Source organism: Scophthalmus maximus, chromosome 4, assembly GCF_022379125.1.
Source record: "Scophthalmus maximus strain ysfricsl-2021 chromosome 4, ASM2237912v1, whole genome shotgun sequence".
In the NCBI taxonomy this organism is placed as follows: domain Eukaryota; kingdom Metazoa; phylum Chordata; class Actinopteri; order Pleuronectiformes; family Scophthalmidae; genus Scophthalmus; species Scophthalmus maximus.
Window position 1 is genome coordinate 28944207 of NC_061518.1, and position 27878 is coordinate 28972084.

Sequence of the window (27878 nt, forward strand, 5' to 3'; positions counted from 1 at the left end):
TTTTTGGGTGTGTGGTTTGGTGCCAAGTAAACATGGAACGAACATATTTACAAAATAATATCCAAGTGACAAAAGATTGAATGTAATACGATGTCTCACAGCGTCAAAATGGGGAGAAATATTTATGGAGCAATTATTCAATCTGTGTTAGACTTTGGGTGTATTGCTTATGGCTGAGCAACAAAAACTTCATTGCAGAAGTTGGACATGGGACAAGCTCTTTGTTGTGGTGCTATCTTTTAAGAAGGGCCTAAAAACCTTTCTTTTTTAACAAGCATCCGCCTTGTACTTTTTCTTCTACCGATGCTTTTTTCTTTTTAAACCTATTTTTCTTTTTTTATTATTTACTTTTTTATCTTGTTTTTACTCTGCTGCACTCTGAGACTGGTTTTAGCAATGAAAAGTGGTCTATAAATAAAATTTATTATTATTATTATTATCAAAACCACTCCTGTGTCTGGTCTTCATTTAGAAGTAGGTGAAATGCCATTACATTTAAGAAGGAAACAGCTGATGATGAATTACTGGGTTAATCTCAAAGGACATTCACTGGAAAACATCCGAGAACAAAAGTATTAATTCCATGTTGGGAGAGTGAAATGATCAAACAGGAGTGTTTTGCCTGAGCAGTGAGAAAGTGGCCAGAGACGTGACACTGGATCAGATCGAATATACCCCAACAGTTGCAGTTGATTTTTGTTTTCTGGAAAAAAAAGCAAGTACATAAATGTCTTGGAAATATTGCAGTTTTGGTTGAAGATAAGGACTTGTAGGAGCATGTAGTTTTACAGTGTCATAAATATACACAAGAGCGACAAACTTGGAGTCAAAGAGATGACTACATATATTTTCTATTGGGATAAGAAGGGTATTCCATTATTTGAAGGACACAAGACTCATACAAATAATTAAATGTGTTTATTTATTCATTCAATAATTTATTTACTCTGTTTTGGGTACACTGGTTCACACTTCAACACAGTAGGTGGCGGTAATGTGCCTTGACGCTGGTTGCCGCCCGCCGAAGAAGAAACAAGACGAAGATGACGTCATTACGCAAGTGGGACTTCACGTCGCTGAGCGTCTGTCACAAGGTCGCAGCAGCAGCAGCAGCAGCAGCATCTTCCCGCAGACATGATGTCCTTAGCTGCCCGGTCAGGGGCTTTCTCCCCTTATATGCAGGCTTCTGCTTTTGCCGTCGCCGGGCCGCTGAAGGCTCTGGTGCCCGGGGTCGTGTTGAAGGGGGAGAAGATCCTGTTGGACCCGAAGAAACAGTTCCTGTGCCGAGAGTCGTTGAACGGTCAGAGCCCAAAGACGGGGCCTGCGGTGTCGGTTAGCATCAACGGTGAGTGCGAGTCGTTGGCAGCTGGCGTTAGCTTCAGCTAGGCTAGGCTAGGCTAGGCTAGGCTAAGTAACCTTCGTGTTGTAATGTGTGCTGTCGGACCCGCGTCTGGAGTTCGGCGGTGTCACGGACCGAGCCGGTCCGCTGTTAAAATGGTAACGTTACTGTGATCTCTGGGGTTAGACCATGAGCTGCTCTCCGGGACCGCGGTGAAGTTGGTTTTATGTTGGATATTCACTCCGGTCCCAGCCTCGATTTCTTACCCGGTGTTGGCTGCAGGAGGATGGTTATCTCACCTCCCAGAGCCTCGCTCTAAATCGCTGAAAGTTTATATAGGGACCGTCAATAAATTACCGTTTGATGAAACAATACTATTGGTTTGTCATGTTGATTCAAAATATTAGTGAAAATTATGCGAAAAAAACGAACTATAAGAACTCCACGTAGCACATTTGAATTTGGGATGTGTTATTTATTTATTGTACATGCATATGTTTATATTACAAATTATGTTTTTATCTCAATAACTGGACTAACAAGACACAGCTCATTTGACTGTATTTGACTTCTGTCTGTTTGTTATATGAATATTAATATGACAAAAGTATATTTCTTCAATAGCTTCCATGTCAAGTGACCCAGTGACTGCAAACCAGTGTGAAATTGTGGCATTAGACTGAACTAACAAGACACAGCTTCTTTTATTGTATGATTTCCCAAAATTAAAGAGAACAGCTGAGACAACAAAGACTTACAGAAATATTGGCAGAAATAACAAGAGAACAGGTGGCAAGCTGGTTGTGCAGGTCAGGTGTTTGTTAAATGACCACTTGCAATCCTTTTTAGAGCTACCATGACATACAGTTTTCACTAGGCTTTATATCATTTGATAAGGCACAGTGTCACCTGTCAATAAATACATACTGTCCAATATGTGTTTATACAAATGTTTCTATTCTAAGATAATGAAAAGTGCTCCTAGTATTTATCCTCGGGGTACACTTTGCATAATGTCAGTCGAGATACTGCATGAGTGGAACCACCAGAATCAGAAAGACAGGTGTCTGTCAATGAAACATTATTTGCCAAAAGGACATTCCCAGTGTCCTTTCTTGGCCTTTTCGTAATTGTCGCTGTCCATTGCCAAACACTGGGCATGAAACCACCTCCCACAGTCATCACACTGGACCTGTTAAAGTGGAAAAAATATCAATCTACCTTTGCTATCAATGCGTCAACATGCTTGTGTCAGTTGGCTTTCTCTTTGCTGTCTACATCACAATTCCACATTGTAACTGCTGCGTCAGCTCAACTCACCCAGTCTGTAATTGGAGGTCCAGATCCCCGAGTCCTCAAGGCTGCACACATTGCACAACAAGTGTGCTCATCAAAGACTGAAACAAAGTATTTATTTATTTATTCATTCATTACCTTGCCTTATTAACATAGTATATTCTAATCATACTGTGTGATTTGCAGCATATGTAACTGATGCCTTTAGGATTTGGATTTGATTCTGGGATCTTAGGGAAGGCGTCCATCACTGCTTTTGTCATCTAAACAAACAACACTCCTGTGAGTGTTTTTTCATTGTATAATAATTACAGAGATACTCACAACAAACATGGGAGACATGTTATTGAAGACCTGTGACATGAATGGCTCCCAAAACATTTAACAAATTTGTAATTTCTCTTCACATTGCATTTTACATTTGCCTAAATGTGTTAAAAAAGGTAATGGTCTGTCACACATGACATTTCTTACATAACATGTTGAATACAAAATCTCATTAGTTTACCTTGACAACAATGACACCACAGCTACTTCCCTCCTTTTGAACTGGGTGGCACATAACTCCACCTTTCCATCTAATGTCCACCCAGTCTGTTTTGCCATGGTGTGTCCTCCTCCTCCTTAAGTATTCCCTAAATAAGGTTAATGGTAATACACAGGTTATTTTGTTACATTTGGTACCACAAGTGATTTACCAATGTTTGTATTCAACTTATCATTGCTAACTGGAACAGATAAGCCATAAATATTACTAACTTAATACTGACCTCTACACTTCTCAATTACAACAGCTTTCAGTGTTGTTTTGGGAATATGAATGTAAATAAATCTTATCCACTTTAAACATTTAGATATATTTGTATTAGAATTTTTAATAATAGCTTTGAATGTTTATTTACTGTATTCTCTTGGCAGCATGTTTAGAGTCCTCAAGCTCTGATGACAACCGAGCTGGATCCATCAGAAATACTGTGCTGGATTCTGCATTAATGTACTGTGACAGAACAAAGAGGGAAAAAAACTGTTGTTCACAAATGATCTTTGTTACACTACTAGTGAAGTAGTGTGCATCAAAAGACAAATAATACAGAATATTGAATAATCAAATAAAAAACAACACCAAAAGAATAACAAACCAGCAATTTCCAGTGGTTGCTGTTGACGAGCAAGAATGAGAGAACAGCTTCATAGTTGTCAAAGTTTACCTACAATAATAAAAATAAAAAAGAATGAAAACAAACATGCAGAATAACCCTAACCCAGAACTCATGGTTAACCAATGACAATTATGTTTTTGTGCCACGAGAGCCGCCAGCAGCTGCCAGCCGCAAGATCCGCCGCCAGCCGCGAGCTTCGCCGGCCAGCCGCGAGTCTAGCTTGGCCATGCCCGCGGTCGTCGTTCGCTTGCGGGGAGAAAAAACTGGCGTAGACGCGATCTGTTTTTCCGCACTAAGAGGGGGGAGGTGCTGCTCAAGTTGGGGGCGTGGTTGCCCCAGTACGGTCAACTTATGTCACTTGACGCCCGGGCTGTGAATTGCTCATTTACAGACCGTCTGCATGGTCAACCCAAACCACGAATCAACGACTCATTGTTTTCTTTTCATTCTCCGTGGGCTGGCAGACACCCCAGATTACAAAATATACATGGAGGCAGGCTGAAAAGGTGCCTGGCGCATAATATGGCCCCTTTTAGTCCCATTTAAAAAACACATTATAAAAATTGGCTAAACTTTCCTGCAATTTATGAGTATCTAAACACTCTTAAAATGCTAGATAAAATAAATATCACAGTGCAGATTGAAACTTCTGATACTTGAAACACGCAGTCACGTACCTCCCCTGTCAACCACTGGTGTGGTCGAAGTGAGAATAGCTCACTATGGTGAATATGGATGCTGCGACCCTTGATCTGTGAAGGGAGTACTGCAACGACCACTTCTATGTCCCTCTTTTTCCACAGTAAGGTTAACTGCAAGTCAGAATTACCAGGAAATACATAAATGCTGTTTCATGCTAAAACAGCACAATAGATTCAATGCACACAACATATAATTCCCCATGTCCATGTTTTTTTTTTTTAGCATATAATCGTTTTACTTTTTAGAGCTACCATGACATGCAGTGTTCACTAGACGTTATAACATTTGATAAGGCACAATGTCACCTGTCAATAAATACATATTGACCAATATGTATGTATTTGCACCTCCTGAATCCATGTATCATTCGTTTTTCAAAATAAAAACAAAAAATAAAAAACAAAAAATGACTTGTTTTCCCAATATTCGTTTCCGAACCCCAAATGAAAAAACGGATAACGACTCGTTTTTCCAATTTCCGATTTTGTGCTCAAATGAAAAATGGAAAAAACGGTTAACGAGCGTTTCATCCAATTTTGGTATTTTAATTTGACGAATGTTGCGTGACCCGGAAGTGACCTGTGTCCAGGAAGTACCCTTTACTCGTGGGACAACGACACGCCTAGCAACCATCACGTTGGCTAACCGTTGCATCAACACAAATGGACATTTTTGTGCTCTTCAGTGGAAGTAAGAGGGTTACTCTGAAGCCAGAAGACATGACCATAGAGAAAATATCTGTTATTTTCCAGGTATGTATTTTTTATTTAAACCAATAAAGCGATATAGACCTATGGTATTTAAAACTATACTCATGGGAGCGCACACAGCTAAAACACTACCTGACATTGTTATGATTTCTACAAGTACTGCTTGCAAGTGTTCCAGTAGTCATTGCAAACAGTAATTATAATGTATCCTATGGCTATAGTTTATGAACTTTTAAAGTTATTAGTGTTAGCGCTGTTTGATCATCACTGGCTATATATATATGTTTGTATATATGGCCAATATGTGTACAGATTTATTTATATGAATAAGAACAGTGTTTAAAGCTTCTCTACTTTATACATCTGTCATAGGTCCAAAAGGAAACTGTTTATTTGACAGACGACACCAACATGGCCATATTTCCCCGATCTGATGGGGACTTCAATTGTTTTGACCTCATCGCCAGAGGCTATTATGAGGTGCATGGTGACAGCACCACTGTGGAAAAATCAGCAGGGGCACCTCACTCAGGCCAGCCTGTCCGTTTCTCTTTCCACCGCCCAACCAGCACAGCCACAATCTCCTCCTGTCCAGTTCCAAGGAGCACCACAACAAGAACTTTTGTGAGCTGATAAAAGTAAACTTTTACATTTTTGCTAAAACATTATTATTTGCAGAGGTGTGACCAACTCTGTTAGCTGGTAATCCCCTATCCTGCATATTTACCATCTCTCCTGCTCCACCTACAATTTATCAGCAAAGTTAAGCTTGTTTAACCAACAGTCTCATGACACCTACATTAAGTGGTTATTGCTATCACTGTATATTAGGGTTCAATAATTAATCCAAATATTATCGCAATTGCAATATGGCCAAATGTAATATCCAAATCCCAGGAGCTGCAATTTTTTGATGAAGGTAAAATGTGTCATAACATCCCATTCTAAGTGAAGCATTGCTTATAGGAGACGCCCCAAGCCTAAAGATGTGAAGGAACATGAGCCTAACAAACACCTCATCATCATTGTATTTTATTCAGTGAAAATTAAATTTCACTTAAATTACCATTATACCATCTATCAATTAACCTTGGCTTATGATTTTAGTGGGAATGGTGATCTCAGGGAGCAGGGTTGTGCATCCCCTGCTATAGTTATATAAAAAATAAGATCACTAAATAAATAAAAGCCTCACCGTGTTTCATTATACAGATTAGTTACTTGTACAGTCTTTCCTAGCATGAAAACAGTGTTTGACGTTGCACCTTGCATCATATAACATATTGGTTATTTCTTATATACTTGACTTTGTATTAAAAAAAGTGTATGTTCCCATTAATATTCAGGAATGTCTTGATTGCTGAAGTCCTGAATGGAAAGCTGGAGACCAGCAAGATGGTTACAGTCCGCTTCTCCGAGTTTGAGGCCTGTGTCGCAACAATCACCAGTAAGGTGAAAGAGGCCCTTGGACAGCAGGCGTCAATGATTTTGACAGATAGTCAGGGCAACAAAATAATTGACTCTGATGGAACTCGGAGTATGTTTGAAATGATTGCTGTGGAAATGCTATTTTCTGCTCACTTTAGGAGTTTATCTGCACAAACAGTTCACACACTTAACAACTGAATGAGGTGCAAACACCTAAATATTATTCTCACATGAAAGTACATTTTGCATTCATAGCTATCTTGGGTGCTTCAGTTCTTTGTGTCCTATTTTTTGAATTCTTTACCCACCTATAGGATATAAGTTATCAACAATACAGCAAATATTAGGATGAAAGATAATAAAATCATCATGTCCAATTTTCTTTAATTGCAGGGTCAGCATACTGGAAGCAAAATTCCAGAAAAGTATTTGCAGTGCCTGAACAACAGGTTGAGCTGGTACAAGTGCACAAAAGGAGGCGATCGAGGTAACTGAACTGAAGATTATTATTTTCTTACTTTTTCAATTTTTCAATTCATTTTTTTTGCACACCATTCATATGGTTTCTTTTGGACGACATGATGTCAGCAAGGCTACAATGATTCTTAATATAGCTGTGTGTGAAGTCATTATTAAGGTTTAATTAAAGGTTAAATTGTACATTTTAAATGTTTTTCAGTCGAAGAGAAGATACTGGCCTTCAAGAGTTTTTAGCTGACATCGAAGAGGTTGTCGAAGCAGCCCAGGGACTAAAGGAAGTGACGAAGAAGCTCAAGGATTTGAGTGGATTTGCACTTTCCACAATGACAACAACCCTCTCTTTCAGAGGCTGATGTAGATTCCTTAAGAGTGGTCTTCGCCTGTCTTGTCTGCAAAGGTTGGTACTGTTTTACTATGGTTCAATGGGAAGAAGGAATGAGAGATCAGAGGCCCTATACACTACACTTCTCTGTATGTTTGTGTTCTAATAAATCTCAAATGCTGTGTGTTGGACTTTATATTTGGTCATCTTAATACAGTTGTTGTGGGTTGGCCTATGTACAGATAGTTTTTTACTGCTAGATTGGCCATCTACTTAACACTGAAAATAAATGATAAAGTACAAGTTGTTTTTTTTAAATCTACAGGTCCTGTAGATAAGCCAATGTTCGCAACCTGCTGCAGAAGCCTAATCGGGTGTAAGGCATGTATTGCGGAGTGGAACAACAGCCACAGTTACTGCCCGAAGTGTCGTGCTGTGGATTTGGACAGCAACATCCAGTCAAGTGGCTGGACTCACCGAGGCGCTGGCAGCACTGGAAAAGTTATTCCTTTAGTCTATTCTTTCTGGTATGGAAGCAACAAATGTTTGATTATACAGTTCTTCATAACATTGTGCTTTATAATGTTACAATGTCAAATGTTCAATTTTAAAGCACTTTTTTTCAGTATAACTGTCACATGTTTAATTATTGTGGCACTCAGTACAGGGTTCACAATATTTTATATTTGTTATACTTGTATTTACTGCATGGTCTGATACGCATGCTATCATACCTTGCCAGTTATTCAGAGCATTGTGTTTTGTAATGTAATAGTGTATAATGATAATGCTTAAAGCACTTTTTTTTTCAGTATTACTGCCACATGTTTAGTTATTGTGGCACTCAGGGATTACAAGATTTTATACTTTTTTTTCTTGTATTTTTTGACAAAATAAATATGCAGAGTTTTGAACAAACTTGGTATTTATTCTTCTGAAATTGAGCTTACTAAATTACTTATACTTAAATATAAATACTTAAATATATATATAGACAGTATGAAGTCAAGATATTTCAGCTTCAATTCCTGCCTTTCAAGCATGCACCTCATCCCAAGATGTTGGGCCAGACAGGAAAATTTTGTACAAGCGATGAGGTGAAGCATTGAACATTGCACAGCTGATGTTAGTTAAATTTATTTAGAAAGTTAATTATTATCTTTATATGTAATCAGTATAACAAAATTCACCCTTGAAGAGGTTGTCTGCACATAAGGTAGCCTGTTAACATTATGTCTGTGATGAGACAGCTTTTCTTGCATGTACAGGGTCAAGTAAAACTCCCTGCCATGATCCACTCTGACTTGGTCCCACATGCCATTGTTAGCAACTGCTGGCCTGTAATAGAAAAATATTTAGATTATATGGATCCTTATGTGGATATGATAGATACTGATTAATTTCACATTCAAATGCATGTAGCAAATACCGATTGTATTATAATGATACTGATATTGTACATTAATTCCACATAGTGGAAGTCAAGTAACCTTGATTGGACTTGCCTGTAAACTTCCTTGTAAATAACAAGGTTGTTCTTTATTGGCATTGTGGAATCAGCAACAATTTTGCTGCTGAATCCATCAATAGCCAAGACATGTGTTACTCCAAACAGTGCCAGCTTCTCATTTTGGTCGAGGTGGAGTTTGTGACCCATATACTTCGCGTGGTAAGGAACTGGGTTTAGATTACGTGCTCCCTAAAACAAGTATAATTCAATCAATTGAAAGTACAATAACATTAAGTTAACTAAGATGTTCAAATAATATACAAACTTAATACATGCATGAACTACTAATATGCATACTTTAAGTCTAAATTTAAAATTTCATGCGGTCACTTATTTTAAAAAAAAATCGATCTTTTTGTTGTTGAATATGCTCAATGTAGGTGACTTACCTGGCGACGCAGCTCATTATATGGCTGGTGCACTTCTCTGAGAATCTTTCCCACTCGAGGTTCTCCTACCCTAACCCCCACTGATGACAGGTATCCTGTCATGAATTTCAGTCCATAAGATGGCCCTGTCTATCAAGACATAACATATGTAATCAATTCATTTAAACGATAATTCAATTTGATATGTAATTTTTTTTATTGTTCACTAATTAGTAGTCTTTGATTTCAAAAAATCCATATATGAAGCTTGATTACAGTATGATTGTAAGTTTTGCAAAAAAGCCGTAAACATTACACTGCTCGTAATTGCTTCCTTGGGCAGCAGGTAGACGGTTGCTATATGGGTCGCAAGGGACGCTATGACATCATTTTTACAGGCCGCGGCCAGGACACTATTGCAACAAAAAAAAATTAAAAGCCATCTGCCAAGCCGTGTAATTAAGACTTCTACCTTAATAAAGATTTACATTCAAACGCATATAACAAAACTGTGATTTGAGTTACATGACACGTATCGTTTACAAAATTACACACAGCATAAGGTAAATTATAAATAAATAGATAGATACATATAAAATTGATAAATATAAATTTGGCACAGCGCACAGGACTGAATAAATATTCCAACGATACGAAAAGGAGTGAGGGTGCAAAATATTGTGTAAACATTGATATGTAAACACGAATAAATATGAATACCGTACGTGTTGTTCGATGTTAAAATGGGAACACTTACCTGATCTATTGATGACATGATTGCCGTTTACAGTTCTGCGTCTGACATGTCTTTTCCGCCTGAGCTGGTGGTGAACACAGAATCGTTTGATGGACATTTTGGAGCATCTCGGGACACCTAACTGCTGCAGCGCGGTGGAAATCTCGGCATGAGTTTTGCCTTCCTCAAAAAGCTGCCTAATTATGTCAGAATATTCCAAACATTGCTCTAGTCCGGCCATGACTTTTTTGCAGGCCCTCTGAAAGCATCCTGGTCACAGGTCACTTCCGGGTCACGCGCCTTGCGTCAAATGAAAATACCAAAATTGGATGAAACGCTCATTATCCGTTTTTTCATTTTGGTTTTGTAAACGAATATTGAGAAAACAGGTCATTTTTTTGTTTTTTATTTTTTTGTTTTATTTTGAAAAACGAATGAACGAATGATACACGGATTCTTCTGTAGCTTGTTTGTTGACCATCTGTTTTTGTGCACTTTTGTCCTTTTCCTTTAATACTTTTGCTTTTTGTGGGGACTGTTTTCATTCTCTGGTCCAGAGTGTTCTGATATTTCTCTCCATCCTCTTCTACACTGTCAGATTGGTAAATACAAACATCATTTGTACTGTCCCTGTCTTCTTCACTGGTCTGTACCTGCTCTTCTTCATCTTTCTTTTGGACACTTTCTCATTGTTTTTTATTTGATACTGATTGCGAGTCACTGGGTCACTTGACATGGAAGCTATTGAAAAAATATGTTAATTGTGTCATTTTAATATACATATAAAATACAGACAGCACTCAAATACAGTTAACGTAGCTGTGCGTTATTCCTCCAGTCTAATGCTACAATTTGACACTGGTTTTGATTCACATGACATGGAAGCTATTGGAAAAATATCATAATTTGGTCATATTAATATTCATATAAAATAGAGACCGCATTCAAATAAAGTAACATAAGCTGTGTCTTGTTAGTCCAGTCTAATACCACAACTTGATACTGGTTTGGAGTCACAGGGTCACTTGACATGAAAGCTATTGAAAAAATATCATAATTCTGTCATTAATATTCATATAAAATACAGACAGCACTCAAATACAGTAAACAAAGCTGTTTCTTATTCTTCCAGTCTAATATCACAATTTTACACTGGTTTGGAGCCACTGGGTCACATGACACGGAAGCTATTGAGATAAAAACATAATTTTTTATATAAATATGTGTACAATAAATAAATAACACATCCCAAATTCATGTGCTACGTGGAGTTCTTATAGTTCTTTTTTTTTCGCATAATTTTCACTAATATTTTGAATCAACATGACAAACCAATAGTATTGTTTCATCAAACGGTAATTTATTGACGGTCCCTAAATAAGCTTTCAGCGATTTAGAAGTGAGATAACCATCCTCCTGCAGCCAACACTGGGTAAGAAATCGAGGCTGGGACCGGAGTGAATATCCGTCGAATATCCAACCTAAAACCAACTTCACCACAGTCTCTCCGGGGACCTACCGCCTCCACCCCGCCACCTGCCGGCACAGTCTCCGGCACAGTGTAGTCTCCAGTAGAGTGTTGTCTCCAGTACTGTACAGTCTCCAGCAGAGTGTAGTCTCCAGTACTGTACGGTCTCCAGTACTGTACAGTGTACAGTGTATTCTCCAGTACAGTACAGTCTCCAGTAAAGTATATTATATTATATAGTTATCTGATCATGTTTATTTTTTATTCTGTTTACTGTAGTATCCGTGCATAGTGCTGCTGGTGTGGCACTACGTTTGGAACATTTGAACGTAGCGAAAACCCTGCTCACATTTGGACGTATGGTCACAGGTGCACAGTAAACACTGAAAAGCTTTATTGAAGGAATTCATTTTTCCAACTGGAATCTGATTAAACACGTACAAAGACGGATGTGGCTCCGGCTCAGTCGGTCATGACACCGATGCATCTTCAGTTTCAACTGGAAACTTTAGTCTCTGATCTCAGACACATTATGTATTTATACAACAGTCAGCGATGAATTACAAATACATTACAGGAAATAAATGTGAAGGGACATGAGCTGCTCAAGTAAGAACAGATCCACAGTTTTGAACCTGCTTCTGTGTCTGCAGGCTGTGCGGGGGTCCGACTCGCCCACACCGACGTCAGAATACCGGATTTCTCCGACTACAGGCGTGAAGATGTGCTCAACCCCGACAAGTCGTCCCATGAGAGTGGTGAATCCAGAAGGTCCTTCTCCTACCTGGTCACCGGGGCCTCAGTGGTGGTGGGGGTCTATGCCGCCAAGACCGTGGTGTCTCAGTTTGTTTCTTCCATGAGTGCGTCTGCCGACGTCCTGGCGCTGTCCAAGATCGAGATCAAGTTGGGCGACATCCCCGAAGGCAAGAACATGACCTTCAAGTGGAGGGGCAAGCCTCTGTTCGTCCGTCACCGCACTGAGAAGGAGATCTCCACAGAAGCGGCGGTGAACATTGCGGAGCTGCGAGACCCTCAGCACGACAAGGACCGGGTCCTCAACCCCAGCTGGGTCATTGTCCTCGGGGTGTGCACACATCTGGGCTGTGTGCCCATTGCCAATGCCGGGGACTACGGGGGCTACTACTGCCCCTGCCACGGCTCGCACTATGACGCCTCAGGCCGCATCAGAAAGGGCCCGGCTCCCCTCAACCTGGAGGTCCCCTTCTACGAGTTTCCAGACGATGACACGGTGGTGGTGGGATAGCTCGACACTCACAGACTTGAGATCACGTTGTACAACAGATATTTGTGTAATAAAGGAAACGTTGAGGTGTAGTCGAACTGTGTTCATGTCTCCCTGCCTCTGCAAACAACAGAAAAAAGCTTCCAACACTAACGAGCCAAAACGTTAAAACCAGCATGGGCAGTGAAAACTTTTGGGTGAATGTGGTTCACCTACATAAAAAAGCTAGTGTGTCCCCAGAACTCCACCCCTGGGGACAGTGTTAGCTATTTAATTTGTGTCGCCTTTAAAGCTAAATGGTTTGCTTATGTCGAGTTCACACTACACGATTTTCAGCTCGCCGACAAATCCTGGAGCTGCAGCAAGTCGGAGGAAAAATCGGCTTGAAATCGCGCCACGCAAATCAGCACTCAGTGACACATCACAGATGCTTTTCAGATATCTAGCATGGTAAATATCTAGACGCGTCGGAGAACTCATCTCCTGCAGCGTGAGTGGTGATGTGAGGGGCCGTTAGTGGGTCGACCTGGAAACACGGGGGAGGAACTGTAGCACAACATGTACGTTTTCACAGCAACAGATAATGAGTGTAACCTCGAGCTGACTTTAATGCGGAACCACATATTAACTCGTCAAGTTATTTCTCTGTCTGCAGAGCATCCGCTCAAACTACTTACTGTTTCTGACCTGTCAACATAATGGAATCCTGCAATATATTGATCGCAGTTTCTTTCTGACGTCTGTCGTGAAAGTGACAAACAATTATTGTTTTGCTCATCTTGTATCGCGTATTTTCCTGGTTTACTTCTCGTGTTTTTCGTGAAAAAATGTACTTTGGAGACATTTCTCCTGGTGAAGGATCGTGTAGTGTGAGAACCCCCTGTTGCAGATGAGTCACGTAGTGTGGACAGCGAACGACTGAAAGCCTCGTGATTACAAGACAGCACGTCGTGTATCTGGTAGGTACATCGTCTGACCGCTTTGAAAATGGTGTCAACACTAAAACACTGGATCAGTGAAAATGCAGTTAGTTCTTTAAAAAACTTACTCTTGATAATTCAGCATTAACAACTAGGGATGGGACGATACCACTTTTTCGTGTTTGATCCAATACGATCTTGCAACCTTGAGTATCTGCCTTTACCGATCCGATACTAATCTGATACAATCTTTTTCCCACTTGTAAATAAAATATTGATAATGCATTGATCAGGATGCACTTTGCTTAACCTAGCCATCTCAACTGTGAAGCAAAGAATCAACTCCCCTAAAGGCAGACAGACATAAATAGCCAGCAACAACTGCTGCTTTGTTTCTCATAGAACTTTTTGGCAGAATTTATTTTGGTTAGCATCGTTCAAACAAGAAAAAAGAAATTGAACTGTTAACTGTTAGTTAAATAATAATTAATGAACCAAAATATGATGCCAGAATGTCGTTCAAGGCTAAGTAAATACATAGATAGGCATTTATTTGGTATGTTTACTGAAATGTATCAGATCGGATTTTACTTATTTCTTCAGATATCAGATCCAGTCATTGTGGCCAATATTGCCCCGATACCGATATGGAATATCAGATTGGGAAATCCCTATTAATGATGTCACAATGTCATAGAATCAACCAGTACTTTTACTGCTAATACTGTACATGAAGCTGAGAAGTAAAGTTTTAAATGCAGAACTTACGCGTGTGACTTCACAGCTACTCAAGAAATCATTGACATATCTGATTGGCTGTCCTTGTCGCCTGAGTTCCACTAGAAGACGCGAGAGTGGTCCGGGTATAATCAGGTTCAAATGCTGTTAGGGTAGTAAACTGATCTGGGACAGTTTTGAGAATCAACTCTGAAATCCTTCCTGTATTCAGGCCCATTAAAGGAAACACAGTGGGGCCAGTCAATCAGTCAATAGTTTGCCATGATAACCAGAATGTAGGACCTGGATCTGCACTTGAGCCTATTGATTTTCTACATGTTCTTGGAATGAGTGGTGTAATTTACTAACAGTTATTTGGACAACTGGAGTTTCTCTGAAATGACTCAATTCAAACCCATGTAAGTATTCGCGGGTTATTCTTTCTTCTCTTGGGAATTTCAATCTTCATATACGTTGAACTGTGTGAGCATCTGAGTTAACTTCCTCCAGAATGATCCTGCCTTTAACTCGACACCTGTGTGTGAAACATGCAGAATCACAATATGAACATTCCTTCGTTTGTGGGTTAGGGTTAGTATCAGGGCTGTTGGATTCGTTTTTTCTCCAAAATCGCTTACTGTCCCTTTAATTAATTTTCTTCCCATTGAGCTTGTTTTCCTCAAATTTGAGATATGAATAGTTAAACATATTTTTGTATGTAAAAAGCTAAATGTAAAATCTAAATATGAAATCCAAATGTTAATCTAAATGCTAAATCTAAAATTTGTCCATCCATTATCTATACCCAGAGCCGTTGAGAGAGAGTAGCGACATCTCCGTTCACTCCAATGGACCAGTTTTTTCCCCAGCAATGACAGATCATGGAGCCTCTCTAGTTCCTGAAGTGAGCAGCAGCAGAATGGATCAATGGACCGTCTGTGTTGCACTTTTGAAGGGTAAGACCTTTAAATAATCAGATTACATATTATCAGCACATCTGAATCAAATCAACATGTGCATTAAAGCATGTTAGTGGATTATGATAATTTATGATTTATTTATAATTTAAGAATTTTTTTTAAGCTTTGTTGTAAGTCGATACATTTATTGACTACTAATACCAAAAATCTTGTTTCTGTCGCTCTGAATAATGGATTCGAATTGCGCACCAAGAACTACTTTGACCGCTTTTTTTCCTTTTTGACCTCTTAACAATATTCATGTTTTTAAATCACATTTCACAAAAATCGTTGACTATACATCCTGCCTACTGTGAGATGTAATGGACTGCAATGAAATTAACGATGAACTGGAATCAGTGCAAAGAATAACCTTTGTGTTGATGAAACTGTTGGGGTATATTCTCTCTGATCTAGTGTCAAATCGCTGGCCACTTTCTCACTGCTCGGGCAAAACACTGATCATTTCACTCTCCCAAAAGGCAATTGATACTTTTGTTGTCGTATGTTTGTCCAGTGAATGTCCATGAAACCATGAAACAATCAGATTTAAAATAAATGAAGGAAACTGGAACTGAAAGTGTTTGTTCTGCGCTGAAGCGCAACAACATGAAGCTCTCAGACTGAGTGATTCTTCACTCACGTCAAGAGACACATGAGAACTGGGCAGAGCATGATAATTAATGCAGTTATCAATATTTAACACCCTTACACCCTTAAAATCAAAAGGGCTTCGCTTTGGCGAACATTATTTGAATTTTATTCACAGAACATTCATGGTGAACATTTTTGACTTGATTTTCTCAAGTCTTGGCGATCGCCGACCCTATATTAAACGATAAAGAAAGTGAGACAGCTTTTTCATAAACATACTTTAGTACTATTCTTTCTGGAAGTATTTATCATTATGATCACCTTATTCATTACACACTTAAATGTATGTAGAAATGCAGGAAATGGGATTCAAATCGAAAACATTTTTCTGGCGGAGGACCCCCTGTTTTGTGCCCACCCCCGCAATTCTCAGACCAAAGTTACACCCTTTGTTACGGCCTTGGTTCCTCAGGCCTCTTTTATTTTGCTCACCATCTTTTGGAGCCTTTGGTTTTCTGTTAAGGAGAATCACTCTGGTCTTCTCAGCCAAACCTCCACTGGAAACTTCTCCCTTGGGTGCGACTCTGGACGTCCCACCACTGTGTCACCCAGGAGTCATCTGCCAACAACCAAGCACCACCTTCACTTCACATCAGCCGCACTATTTAAACCACCTGGTGAGATTCCCAGAGGCGGCTGTGATCAGTTTGCCTTGGTGTCTCTTTGTTACACAATTATATAATTATATAGGCATTGTAACTTAGTCTTTGTTTGTTACCCGATCTTGATTAGGAATTGTTAACTCAGATGAGACTTGTTTATTTTTGGGGTAATAACAGAACTGGGCATTAGATTAGTATTAGATAGTTTCCTTACACTTGTGCTTTTGACTCTCTGTTTCTGAATATATATGTTGGTGTATGTGTATATTATTCTAGAATGCATATATTCTATATTAGATGTATATATTGCATTTTATGTAATTATATAACCACATAAAAAGATAACTAGACAATATGATTAAGATATATGATATAAATCTATAAAAACATAACTAGACAACATGATTAAGATGCATGAAATTGGTAATGAATAAATAAAAAATTAAAAATGTTAGTAATGAGTTTAGAGATAAAGATAAAAGATATATTAACTAAAGTATAGATTTCAATCAATAAGGAACCTGATTTATTATGAATTTTAGATGAATGACTTGGGGAGAAGTTCTTCTTTTCACCCCTTTTCCAACATGTAAAGCAAGTGTTGGACAGTCTCTTTTGCTTTATGCCTTTATTGTTAGTGAATATTACTTTTCTTTATCTGTCCACTTTTGTTGTTTTTTCCTTTTTTTCTTTTCTTTACATGTTTTCGGAATGAACACATTTTCAATTCGATTCAAAAGACATATGAGCGGATCCATAGTTCATCTCCCCCTCCTGAATCCACTGTTGAGTCCATATAAAATGGTAATCTTTCTGTAACCATTCTTTCCATTATCTTTCCCATGTTTGAAGTCGGGGCTATTGGTCTATAATTTCCTGGATTTGACGGGTCATCCCCTGGTTCCCTGATTGGAATAATCACTCTAACTAGATGGTGACTTTCCCACTTCCCATACTTAATTACATACTCTAACTCTCTTATCCATATCTTTACTGTCATTGTCACAGTCAGCCACCGTCATGCCCAGTAGGTTCCCACGTCACCTCCCCTCTGTCCCGCACGAGCAATCAGCTACACCCACCTCATCACCTCACCTGGCCCCGCAGCTGCAGCTCATCACCAATCAGGTCTGTATTTAACCTCCTCTCACTCAGTTACTCACCGCCAGATTGTTCTTTGTACTCCATGTCAGACTTTCCAGCATTTACCCACGGACGGATCTCCCGGTTTCGACTCTGGTTCTGCCCCCGACTTCCCCGTATCTTCTCAGCCCTGGTTACGACCCTGCCTTTGTCCCTGGTTTCCCCGTTTCGCCTGAATCCCGGTAAAGACCTCTGCCTGCTGTCCCCGGCCATCCCGTCCCGCCACGATCCCGGAAAAGACGTCTGCCTTCTGCCCCCGACTCTGAGCCTTGCTTGTGTTCTAAACAATAAAGCTGATTACCGACTGAGCTACGTGTGTCTCGCACTTGGGTCTAAACTGGTTCCTTACAGTACAATCTGGCAAGACATGGACCCAGCGGACGCGCCGACACCAATCATTTTGAGCGGATTGAAGGAGTTCTTCAGCGACACGAGGAGGCAGCCTGCCACCAGGCACAGGCTCTGGACAGGTTAGCTACGCAGATGCAGCAGGTAGCAGCGGTGCTAACGCAGCTGACTTTGCCGACACCAGCGGCGGCTCCAGCTCCGGTTCCAGCTCCGGCCAGAGAGGTTTCGGAGGTTTGTGTCGGCACCCCGGAGCGCTACGACGGCGATCCCAACACATGGGGCGTTTCTAACGAACTGTACGCTCCTGTTCCACCTACAACCCCGCACCTTCGCTTCAGAGGATGCTAAGGTGGCGTTCGCAATTACCCACCTGACGGGAAGAGCTCGGCTCTGGGGGACTGCCGAGTGGGACCGCCAGACCCCCGCATGCTCCTCGGTCCGGGCATTCTCCGAGGAGCTCCGTAAGGTGTTCGGCGAGGGAGATGCCAGCTCAGAGGCGGCACAGGGTTTGATGAGCCTGCGTCAAGGAGACCGGTCTGTGGCGGACTTCTCCATTGATTTTCCTACCATGGCCCGCCAGAGCGACTGGAACTCCCCGGCCCTCCGCGACGTTTTTCTGCACGGTCTCTGCACTGGTGTCACACGAGATCCCACCGACGCTGGATGAACTGATCGGGTTGGCGAACCGGGTGGATTCCCGGGTGCAGGCAAGACGACGGGAGAGGAAGCTGAGCATGGCAACGCGTCCTCCTCAGAGTCGGGCTTCTACTCTCGCCAGCGGCTCTTCTTCACCGGCAGGAACGCGGGGCGAGGAGGCGGCGCCATCAACCTGCTACCCGGCACGTTTCCACCCAGGGGACGCCTGTTTTCCTTGTCGGCTCCAGAGAGGGGGGCCATGGACACATACATAAAGGACTCTCTGGCTGCAGGCATCATCCGTCCCTCCTCTTCACCAGCAGGGGCAGGATTTGTCTTTGTGGGAAGAAGGACAAGACACTGCGACCATGCATTGATTATTGGGGACTCAACGATATAACCATAAAGAACCGCTATCCCCTTCCCCTCATCTCTTCCGCCTTCGAGTTGCTGCAAGGAGCCACCATCTTCACCAAACTCGACCTCCGCAACGCCTATCACCTGGTACGGATCAGGGAATGGGATGAGTGGAAGACGGCCTTCAACACCCCGTTAGGACACTACGAATATCTCGTTATGCCTTTCGGACTTACTAACGCCCCAGGAGTTTTCCAGGCCCTGGTGAATGATGTTCTCCGGGACATGCTCAACCGCTATGTTTTTGTTTATCTAGACGATATCCTAATTTTCTCTGAATCACAAGAAGAGCATGTCCACCATGTCCAAGCAGTTCTCAAGAGACTCCTGGAGAATTCACTGTTTGTAAAGGCGGAGAAATGCGTGTTCCACGCCCCAACCGTCTCCTTCCTAGGATACATCGTGGCTCAGGGGACGGTAGAGATGGACCCAGAAAAGGTCTCTGCGGTCTCCTCCTGGGCGGTTCCGGACTCAAGGAAGCAGCTACAGAGGTTCCTGGGATTCGCGAATTTTACCGCCGCTTCATCCGTAATTACAGCACCATCGCCGCTCCCCTCACAGCCCTTACCTCCTCCAAGGTCTCCTTTACCTGGACCCCAGCCGCCGGGGAGGCCTTCCAAATTCTCAAGAAATGATTCACCTCTGCTCCTATCCTCCAAGTTCCGGATCCGGACCTCAAGTTTGTGGTGGAGGTGGATGCCTCGGACGTGGGAGTAGGGGGGATTCTCTCTCAGAGGTCGCCGAACGACCAGAAGCTGCATCTGTGCGCCTTCTTCTCCAGACGTCTATCCCCGGCAGAGAGGAATTATGATATCGGCAACCGGGAGCTGCTTGCCGTCAAACTGGCGCTGGAGGAGTGGTGTCACTGGCTGGAGGGAACGAGGGATCCTTTCCTGGTATGGACTGACCATGAGAACCTGGAATACATCCAAACCGCCAAGAGACTCAATTCACGCCAGGCCAGGTGGTCCCTGTTCTTTACGCGATTCAACTTCACCCTCTCGTCCCGGAATACGAAGCCTGATGCCTTATCCCGGCAGTTCCAAGAGGAGGAGAGTACACCCACCGAGCCTGAATCCTCCACCGAGGGCCAGCCCGGGCTCAGTGCTTGTCCCCCTAACCGGCTATATGTTCCTCCTAGCCTAAGGTCCGACGTCATCCAGTGGGCCCATGCGTCCAAACTCACCTGCCACCCAGGTATCCAAAGGACTCGTGATGTCATCCTCCAGCGGTTTTGGTGGTCAACTCTGCAGGAGGACACCAAGGAGTTTGTTAATGCCTGTCCAATATGCAACCAACACAAACCTTCTCCTCAGGCGCCAGCGGGGCTCCTCCGAACTCTGCCGGTTCCACATTGTCCCTGGTCCCACATCTCCCTGGACTTCGTCACTGGTCTACCCCCATCGGAAGGCTACACGGCCATCCTCACCGTGGTGGATCGATTCAGAAAGATGGCTCATTTCGTTCCCATGGTCAAGCTTCCTTCGGCCAAAGAGACCGCTCAGCTGATCATCCACCACGTCTTCCGGCTCCATGGTCTTCCGGTCGACGTGGTGTCTGACCGAGGACCCCAGTTTACATCTGTATTTTGGAGGGAATTCTGTGAGCAGCTGGGGGCCTCGGTCAGCCTCTCCTCCGGGTTCCACCCTCTGTCCAACGGCCAGACGGAGAGGAAGAATCAGGAGATGGAGAACTCCAGAAACCCCTCATCCTGGTCCCAGTTGCTACCGTGGGTTGAGTATGCGCACAACACACTAACCAGCTCTGCCATGGGGCTTTCCCCCTTTCAGAGTGCATACGGCTACCAACCTCCTCTCTTCCCAGCCCTAGAGAAGGAGGTTTCCTGCCCGTCCGTGGAGGCGTTCATCCGCCGCTGCCACCGCACCTGGTCTCAAACCCGAACGTCGCTCCTCCGTTCCGCCGAACGGTACGCCACGGCTGCTAACCGTCGTCGCTCCCAGGCACCCACTTACCAGGTTACGACCCAGCCCTGGTTACGACCCTGCCTTTGTCGCTGGTTTCCCCGTTTCGCCTGAATCCCGGAAAAGACGTCTGCCTTCTGCCCCCGACTTGTGTTCTAAACAATAAAGCTGTCTCGCGCTTGGGTCTAAACTGGTTCGTTACAGTCATATATTATTGATCATTTCCTATACTCACCTCTCTATGTATCTAAATGTTTCCCTAATAAAAGTTCATCCTCCCCCTACTCCGTCCCCCCTATAACACCTAAGAGAAGCATACCCAACTATTCTAAAATCCAAATGTGGTTTCAACCATGTTTCCTGCACACAAATGACATCTGGTCTAATGGATAAATCATCGACATACTTTTAAAATTCCTGTCCCTTTTACCAATGTCAGCGACGAGACTCTATCACATTTGTGTGCAACTGTTGCACTAACGTCACTTTAGATGGGACAGGAGCCCCATCTTCAGTCGTCCTCCTTTCTGTCTAAGCTGGTAGAAGAAGCCGACTGGTGGATGTGTGGAGGATGACACATCCTTTAGTTAGACAGTACACTTGGGTCAAAGTATTAGATGGCGGAGTTAGTGCTGTCAGATTAGACAGATTCTACATGTTTCTGCTTCTTTTAACCCGCGTTACAAACTGTCAAATCCTCCCTGTTGCTTTTACAGACCATCATTTAATTTTGACAGACATAGTTTTATTTTCTACTCGAAGATCGAGATACTTTGGGCATTTAAATGTTACGGTTTTACCCGATTTTAATTTTCTATGAACATTTCAAATAATTCCGCGCTAACTTGAGATCCAGTAAAGAGATGTTTGTGTGCGTGTGTGTGTGGCGATCGTGAGAGTGGCTGTGGGCGTGGTCTCATCTCCGGTCACCTGGCTGGTGAGCACACTGCCGTGAAGCTTCTAATCTGCACTGATTTTTAGGCTCTGCTCGCTGTGCCTTCTTCGCCAGATCCTTCTGCCAGCTACATGGTATTAGGACAAGCGCAATCGCTCCTCTTTATTTTCCTGAAACTTTTTTCAAGTTTATCTTTCTCGTGCTCATGTTTTTTCCCTAGGTCTTATCCAATAGATTAAAGTTATTTATTGAACTGTTGTCTGGTCTTGCTGTGTCCCTGACACATGCTCGACGACGTGTTTTTAATGTGTGTTAACTGTACAAGATCAATGTAGGTATTATTCTGAACCTGAAAATTTATAATTGCCTTGAGATAATGTATGATGTGATTTGGTACAATAAGAATAAAAATTCATTGAATTAACCAACGCAGAGTCCAACTACTGTAAGAAACGTAATTGGTATATTGTCAAAATGTTGAACAAAGTCTTTTAAAAACACAAATTTGATTTGTAGATTTTATTCTTATGATTTGAGTAAGTGAATATATTTACATATACTCAACATTCTGCCTCAATTCAAAGTCAAGTGTTTTTTAATATTTACACCCTTGCAATGAATGGAGGCGATGATTCCGTGGACTGAATGAACTATCACACTGCTGCGAAATGATGTAATGCAACTATAACTATATAGTGTCATATCAATTCCTCGACAGGCGTATTGTGAATTGTGTATTATTTTTGGAATTCTTCACTCCTGTTTCTCTTCTTGGTCCTCCTCCTGCACTTCAGGATCAGAGTACAGGTAAGAGGTGTTGCCATCTTTCCATGTGAGCACAACGTTTCCTCCTTCGAGCTTGTTCACCTCTCCATTGGACGAGGATACTTTGTTTCCCTGCAGCAGCGTGTCAGGAGATGGTGGTGTGCAGTTGCTGTCGTCTCTGAGCTGTGAGTTGCTCCTCAGCTCCTCGTCTCCACATTTCTGAACCAGAGATGCTGCCGCCTTGTATTTAGCTATCTTTTTCCTGTTCCTGTGGGAAAAAAAACAACAGTTAACTGTGTCAGTCGGCAGAAAATGACATATACTATGTTCATTTTGCTTCGCAGTTGCCATAAATGTAACTGAATAACTTCAGGTCATACTTGTTGGCCATGGCTCCCATTCCCAGCAGCAGGAAACCAACAAGAAGGCAGATGAAGGCCAGTCCCAGCAGCACAAACTTCCACGTGGTTGCTACAACAGGAAGAATGTTACACTTTGCTAAACAGGGAGCTCACATTACAACAGCAATATATAGCAGTGCTTTACAACAAATAAAGGTATCAGCTCGGGATGCACCGATTATGAAATTCTGGGCCGATAGCGATACCGGTAGTTTTTGTTTTGTTTGTTGATTTCGTTTTTGTGGTTATTCATTGCCCCTTTTGTGAGGGAAACAAAAGGAATTTTCACTATAAAAAAAATACTGAGCTGGTTTAAAGTCGTTCAGTCCTTCATCACACTAACTATTTGAATGAGCACAAATTTGGGCTTAGATGTACTTTCACTTTCACTATTTGTTTCGGCAGATGGCTCGTGTTACCGCCTTTACTTGCAAAACATTTGTTGTCTGCATTGTTTTTTGTGAAGTTGCAACGGTTCCGGTCCGTGTTTCAGGATTAAAGGAGCTCTTGAGAGCAACCTGCAGTGATAAGCTCCAAAGCACACAGCGAACACACGTCTGGGGTTCCACAGTGGTCGTCTTTAATAACGTGCTAACACATCGACCATATAAAGCCTGGTTGTACGGCTGCTACATACATCATATGTATAATAAAATGTTACTGATGAGCTGAGCAGCCAAAGAAAATAAAGGAGCTCTATGATAGACATCCCTAGAATCAGCAGAGTTATATAGAATGCTAAGTTTGTGAGAGTAATTGAAGGATTAGATGATTAGTTTATCATTTTAATAAGACAAAATAAAAAACCTTCCTCAGAGGTTCTCATGGAAAACACTTTTAAATGTGTAATGGCATGTGGACATGGAGCTCATAGTCCTTATCTTGTCCCTTATCTTTTTAATTGCATAAAATGTATGTTTATAGACTCACGTCAAAGGGTTACAAGGTCATAGATAAGGTTTGGGCCTTTGTTGACTGCGTCGTATCTAACTTTGACTCAAGCATGTTTGTGGCATACATGCAGCCTTGGGGTTTATGTTATCTTTTATGTGTATTACCTACTCTGTTCTCAGCTCTACTTTTAGACAATATCTACTTGTCTTCAAGGATACTAATAAGGTCCATAGTAAACCTTTATAAAGGTTTAGTACTACTCTGTATTGGGATGAAATTGATTTCTGCCAAGTATCCCCTTTTGGGATACTTTTCTGTATCCCCTTTTGATCAATTTAATTTTTGTTTATCTTCAAGCAAGTGTTCTCTCACTCTTTTTATTTAGCAGGAAATCCACATGTTTAAACAGCCTTAAAGTCGTACCCTGTTGGATTTATGGTGCGCATAATACTTTCCTCCAGTGTCTGACAGGTTAACAGATGGTTAATGATTCTAGCTGTTCCTTTGAGAACAGTCTGGAAAGAAGAGGATGAACTCTACTCCATTTTCACTTACAATCCTCTGTACGATAGTACCAGCGGAGATACTCTTTCTGCTCCTCAGTCATGGCTGCCATCTCACCAGCTTGCTCCTCGTCAAACTCCTCTGGATCATCAGACGCCCTCCTGAATCCTGAAGAAGAATGGACACAGATCACCAAGCAGCACAAAGACACTTATTTAAGTTTTAATATCAGTCTTATGCTTAATAATGTCTCTGTAAGTTGGGACATTGTTATTATTATTATTATTACTATCAATAATAATACATAATAATGATAACAAAAGTGAAGTTCTCTTACTCCAGAGCTGGGGAGTTTGTGACAAGTAAAGTATATACATTCAAACATGGGGGCATTCATTCTTTTCTTCCTGTTAGAAGGGAGTTTTTCTCCTCCACAGTCACCAAGTGCTGCTCATTGTGGGAACTGTTGGGTTTCTCTGTTATATTGTGAGGTCGAGACCTCACTATGTAAAGTGTCTTGAGAGGATGTATATTGTGAATTGGCACTATACAAATAAAATTTAGTTCAATTCAATTGAATCAACTAGGACTTGATGTTAAATCCCTGGTTAGAGTTTTGGAAAATATATAATACCTCTCAGAACTGGTTATTGACATTTTCGGCTTGAGTGTATGATGCTAAGAGTTAGGCTTTCAAAGGAGGCAAACACTTTTTGATGTATTACTATAGATTATGATGAGATAAGACCTATTGCACAAAATCCCCCTATTTGTTCCTGTAATCCCCCCCAACTTACTGAGGTTTTCCTGGCAAAAGTCCCCCTCGTCCAGAGATCTCCACTTTGAGTGTTTGCTGTGGAAAGTCGGAATCTTACGTTTACCGTCCACTGAAAGCAGCATTGAAGTGTTCCTGCTCATCAGTCTGTCCCTTTCACAGTCCCACATTAACCCTGCAGCATCCACCTCTGGCCCCTGGCAGGACAAGGTCCGGATTGGCTCTGTCTGCTGAGCCGACAAACATCTAGAAGATGCAACACACATCAGCATACCCTGGGCAAGCCAGACCCACTGTTGATAACCTGAGTCTAGGTTGCATCTCCTCAGCAGGACTACACCTGTAGCAGCTGAGTCCTCCAGACACAGGCTGAAGTGGGTGTTGTGGATCATGAATCCACTCCCCCCTGCAGGTGTGAGGGGGAAGGTTATATCAAATGATGCGCATATATAAATTAGTCATAACTATGTCTGAATGGAGCATTTACCTGACAGGACGAGAGACAGCATGATCCAGACATCAAACATACCTAAAAAGGACAAGTTATTGTCAGAAATTTTAATCTTTTCATCAAAAAGAGAACGCTCAAAAAAAGTGACACATGGTATCAGAAACAGAATAGGAGGTGCTCAGAACAAATAATTTTATCTGAAATATGTGATACTGTACAGTGTTAAATTGTGTTTAGAACAAGAAGCCTATAATAAATAATGACATTCCACAGGGCTCAGTCCTGTAGAAGGTAAAAGTCACACCATTGTGTACTAGATACAAATGTGTTCAAAGTGATCATTCCATACGAAAAATGAAGCTTGGACTTTATTGGGCCCAAAAACCCAGTTGAATAATCTTTGTGTGTGTGGAGGTATGTAAGACCACAGAGAACTCTATTAAAAGCACTATGTTCCAGTTATTTTATATTATTTGAGTCAAAGTTGAAAGGAAAATGCAATAATCCAATTTTTATTTTCACATATTTCAACACCTAATTTTCAAAGTTGTATCCCACTGTAGAGAGTTGAAATTTTAAAAGTTCCATTCATGCAAGCAATATTTATGTCATAATTATAATTGAAATGCAATTTTCTATTTGAAAATGAAAACATTTGACATTGGAGAGTGAAACCTCACCCCAGTCTGTTGCATTTATAATAACATGTCATCAAAATGAGTCAGTCCTTTCATTGAGGTGTGGCTTCAGTTAGGACGTCACTTCCTCATTCACAATGACAGTGCTGGGAGGCTTATGTTACTTTGAAACTCGTGGGACGATGGTTCTTTCATTTTTCTCCTGCACACTTTGAAGATGAAACAATGTAAAAGGAGCAGAGGAGGCTCAACTTATCCCACAGGACCGTGAAATTAATCAAAGAGTCACTGCTATTTTAACTGAATATATGACTCTTACACAGGAGACCATAACGAATTATTAACTGTGAAAAACAATTACTAAAAATAATAAAAGATTAAAATTAAAAGTAATGATCCCAAATAATAGCACAAAATTTAAAATAATATATTCACTTATCTAGTATGTCCCATGAATGTTATAAGGATTAGGATGTTTAAATGACCCTTGAAAGAAACCCCTGATATGGTTGTTCTGGTTGGATGACTTCCAGCTGTTTTTTTAAAGGTAGGACTTTAGCCAGGGTTTAATGTGGCAATAAATTGGGAAGATCTGACATTAAAAAAACCCTCTTTTGATAGTATACCCAGCATCTGTACTGAAAAAAACAGTAGTGAGTGTTCTGATGATCTGAGGGCTCTGGATTAATTTAAGTGATTGAAGATGTAGGCTGCCTCCAAGTCAAGCAGAGTGTTCAAAATAAATCAATTCAATATTTCCCTGCTACGGTGGGATGAAACATTGCACACAATGTTTAAGCTGGGAAACAATAAGAAATTAAGTTTTTACCAATCTGCTAATTCCATTCCCCCACAACAAGAATAAACTTTGACTGAAACAACTTTACCCTCCACCAGAGTCTGCAAAGTCGAAAAAGCTTACTTCAGTCCTCTAAACTCAATGTTTACCAACCATACACTAAGCAACACCGATAATAAGAATCATTATATCAGCGTGTATTCTGATCTACAATGAAATTAGAGCTACATATGTTCGTAGGGATAGTTACTCACTGCAATGACGCTGTCTGTGGCTGACACCAGAAAACCGTAACACCGAACTGTTCAGCAGAAGAAACAGAAATCTTTCTAAAGTTCATGGGGAGGAGCTTGCTTGTCGTTGACCCTGTGGTTTATGGTTACATGCACAGTCTCCTTGTCTTGTGCACATGCATGCATGCACGCACACACACACACACACACACACACACACACACACAGTCACACACACACACAGTCGCACACACACAGAGAAAGATTTGTAACATTGGGTCATTGAGTGTTTTATATGTATAGCAGAGGCGTGGAGAGATGAATGACCTCTGTGTCACTGAAGTAATCGACAGTATAGGTTGATTATTATAGCTCCCTCTACTGGAATTTTGAGTTACTGCGCTGATGTAGCATTTTTTTATCATTTCCATTTTTACAGGACA

General features: G+C 41.4%; 2 protein-coding genes across 2 annotated transcripts; one reads left to right on the top strand and one right to left on the bottom strand.

The window, feature by feature from the left end:
* Positions 1 to 1072: 1072 nt before the first annotated feature.
* LOC118302460 (cytochrome b-c1 complex subunit Rieske, mitochondrial) lies at positions 1073 to 12854 on the top strand. Its single transcript, XM_035628610.2, has 2 exons — positions 1073 to 1345; positions 12173 to 12854. Exons 1-2 carry the CDS (start codon positions 1135 to 1137, stop codon positions 12781 to 12783), a joined length of 822 nt encoding a protein of 273 aa, XP_035484503.1. The 5' UTR covers positions 1073 to 1134; the 3' UTR covers positions 12784 to 12854.
* Positions 12855 to 22479: 9625 nt separating this feature from the next.
* On the bottom strand, positions 22480 to 27568 carry si:cabz01068815.1 (solute carrier family 51 subunit beta). The gene is made up of 6 exons (XM_035629086.1): positions 27457 to 27568; positions 25802 to 25843; positions 25337 to 25720; positions 24591 to 24707; positions 23121 to 23211; positions 22480 to 23008 (listed from the first exon to the last, which is right to left on the bottom strand). The coding sequence occupies exons 2-6, from the start codon at positions 25839 to 25841 to the stop codon at positions 22729 to 22731; spliced, it is 912 nt and encodes a 303-aa protein (XP_035484979.1). The 5' UTR covers positions 25842 to 25843; positions 27457 to 27568; the 3' UTR covers positions 22480 to 22728.
* Positions 27569 to 27878: the final 310 nt, after the last annotated feature.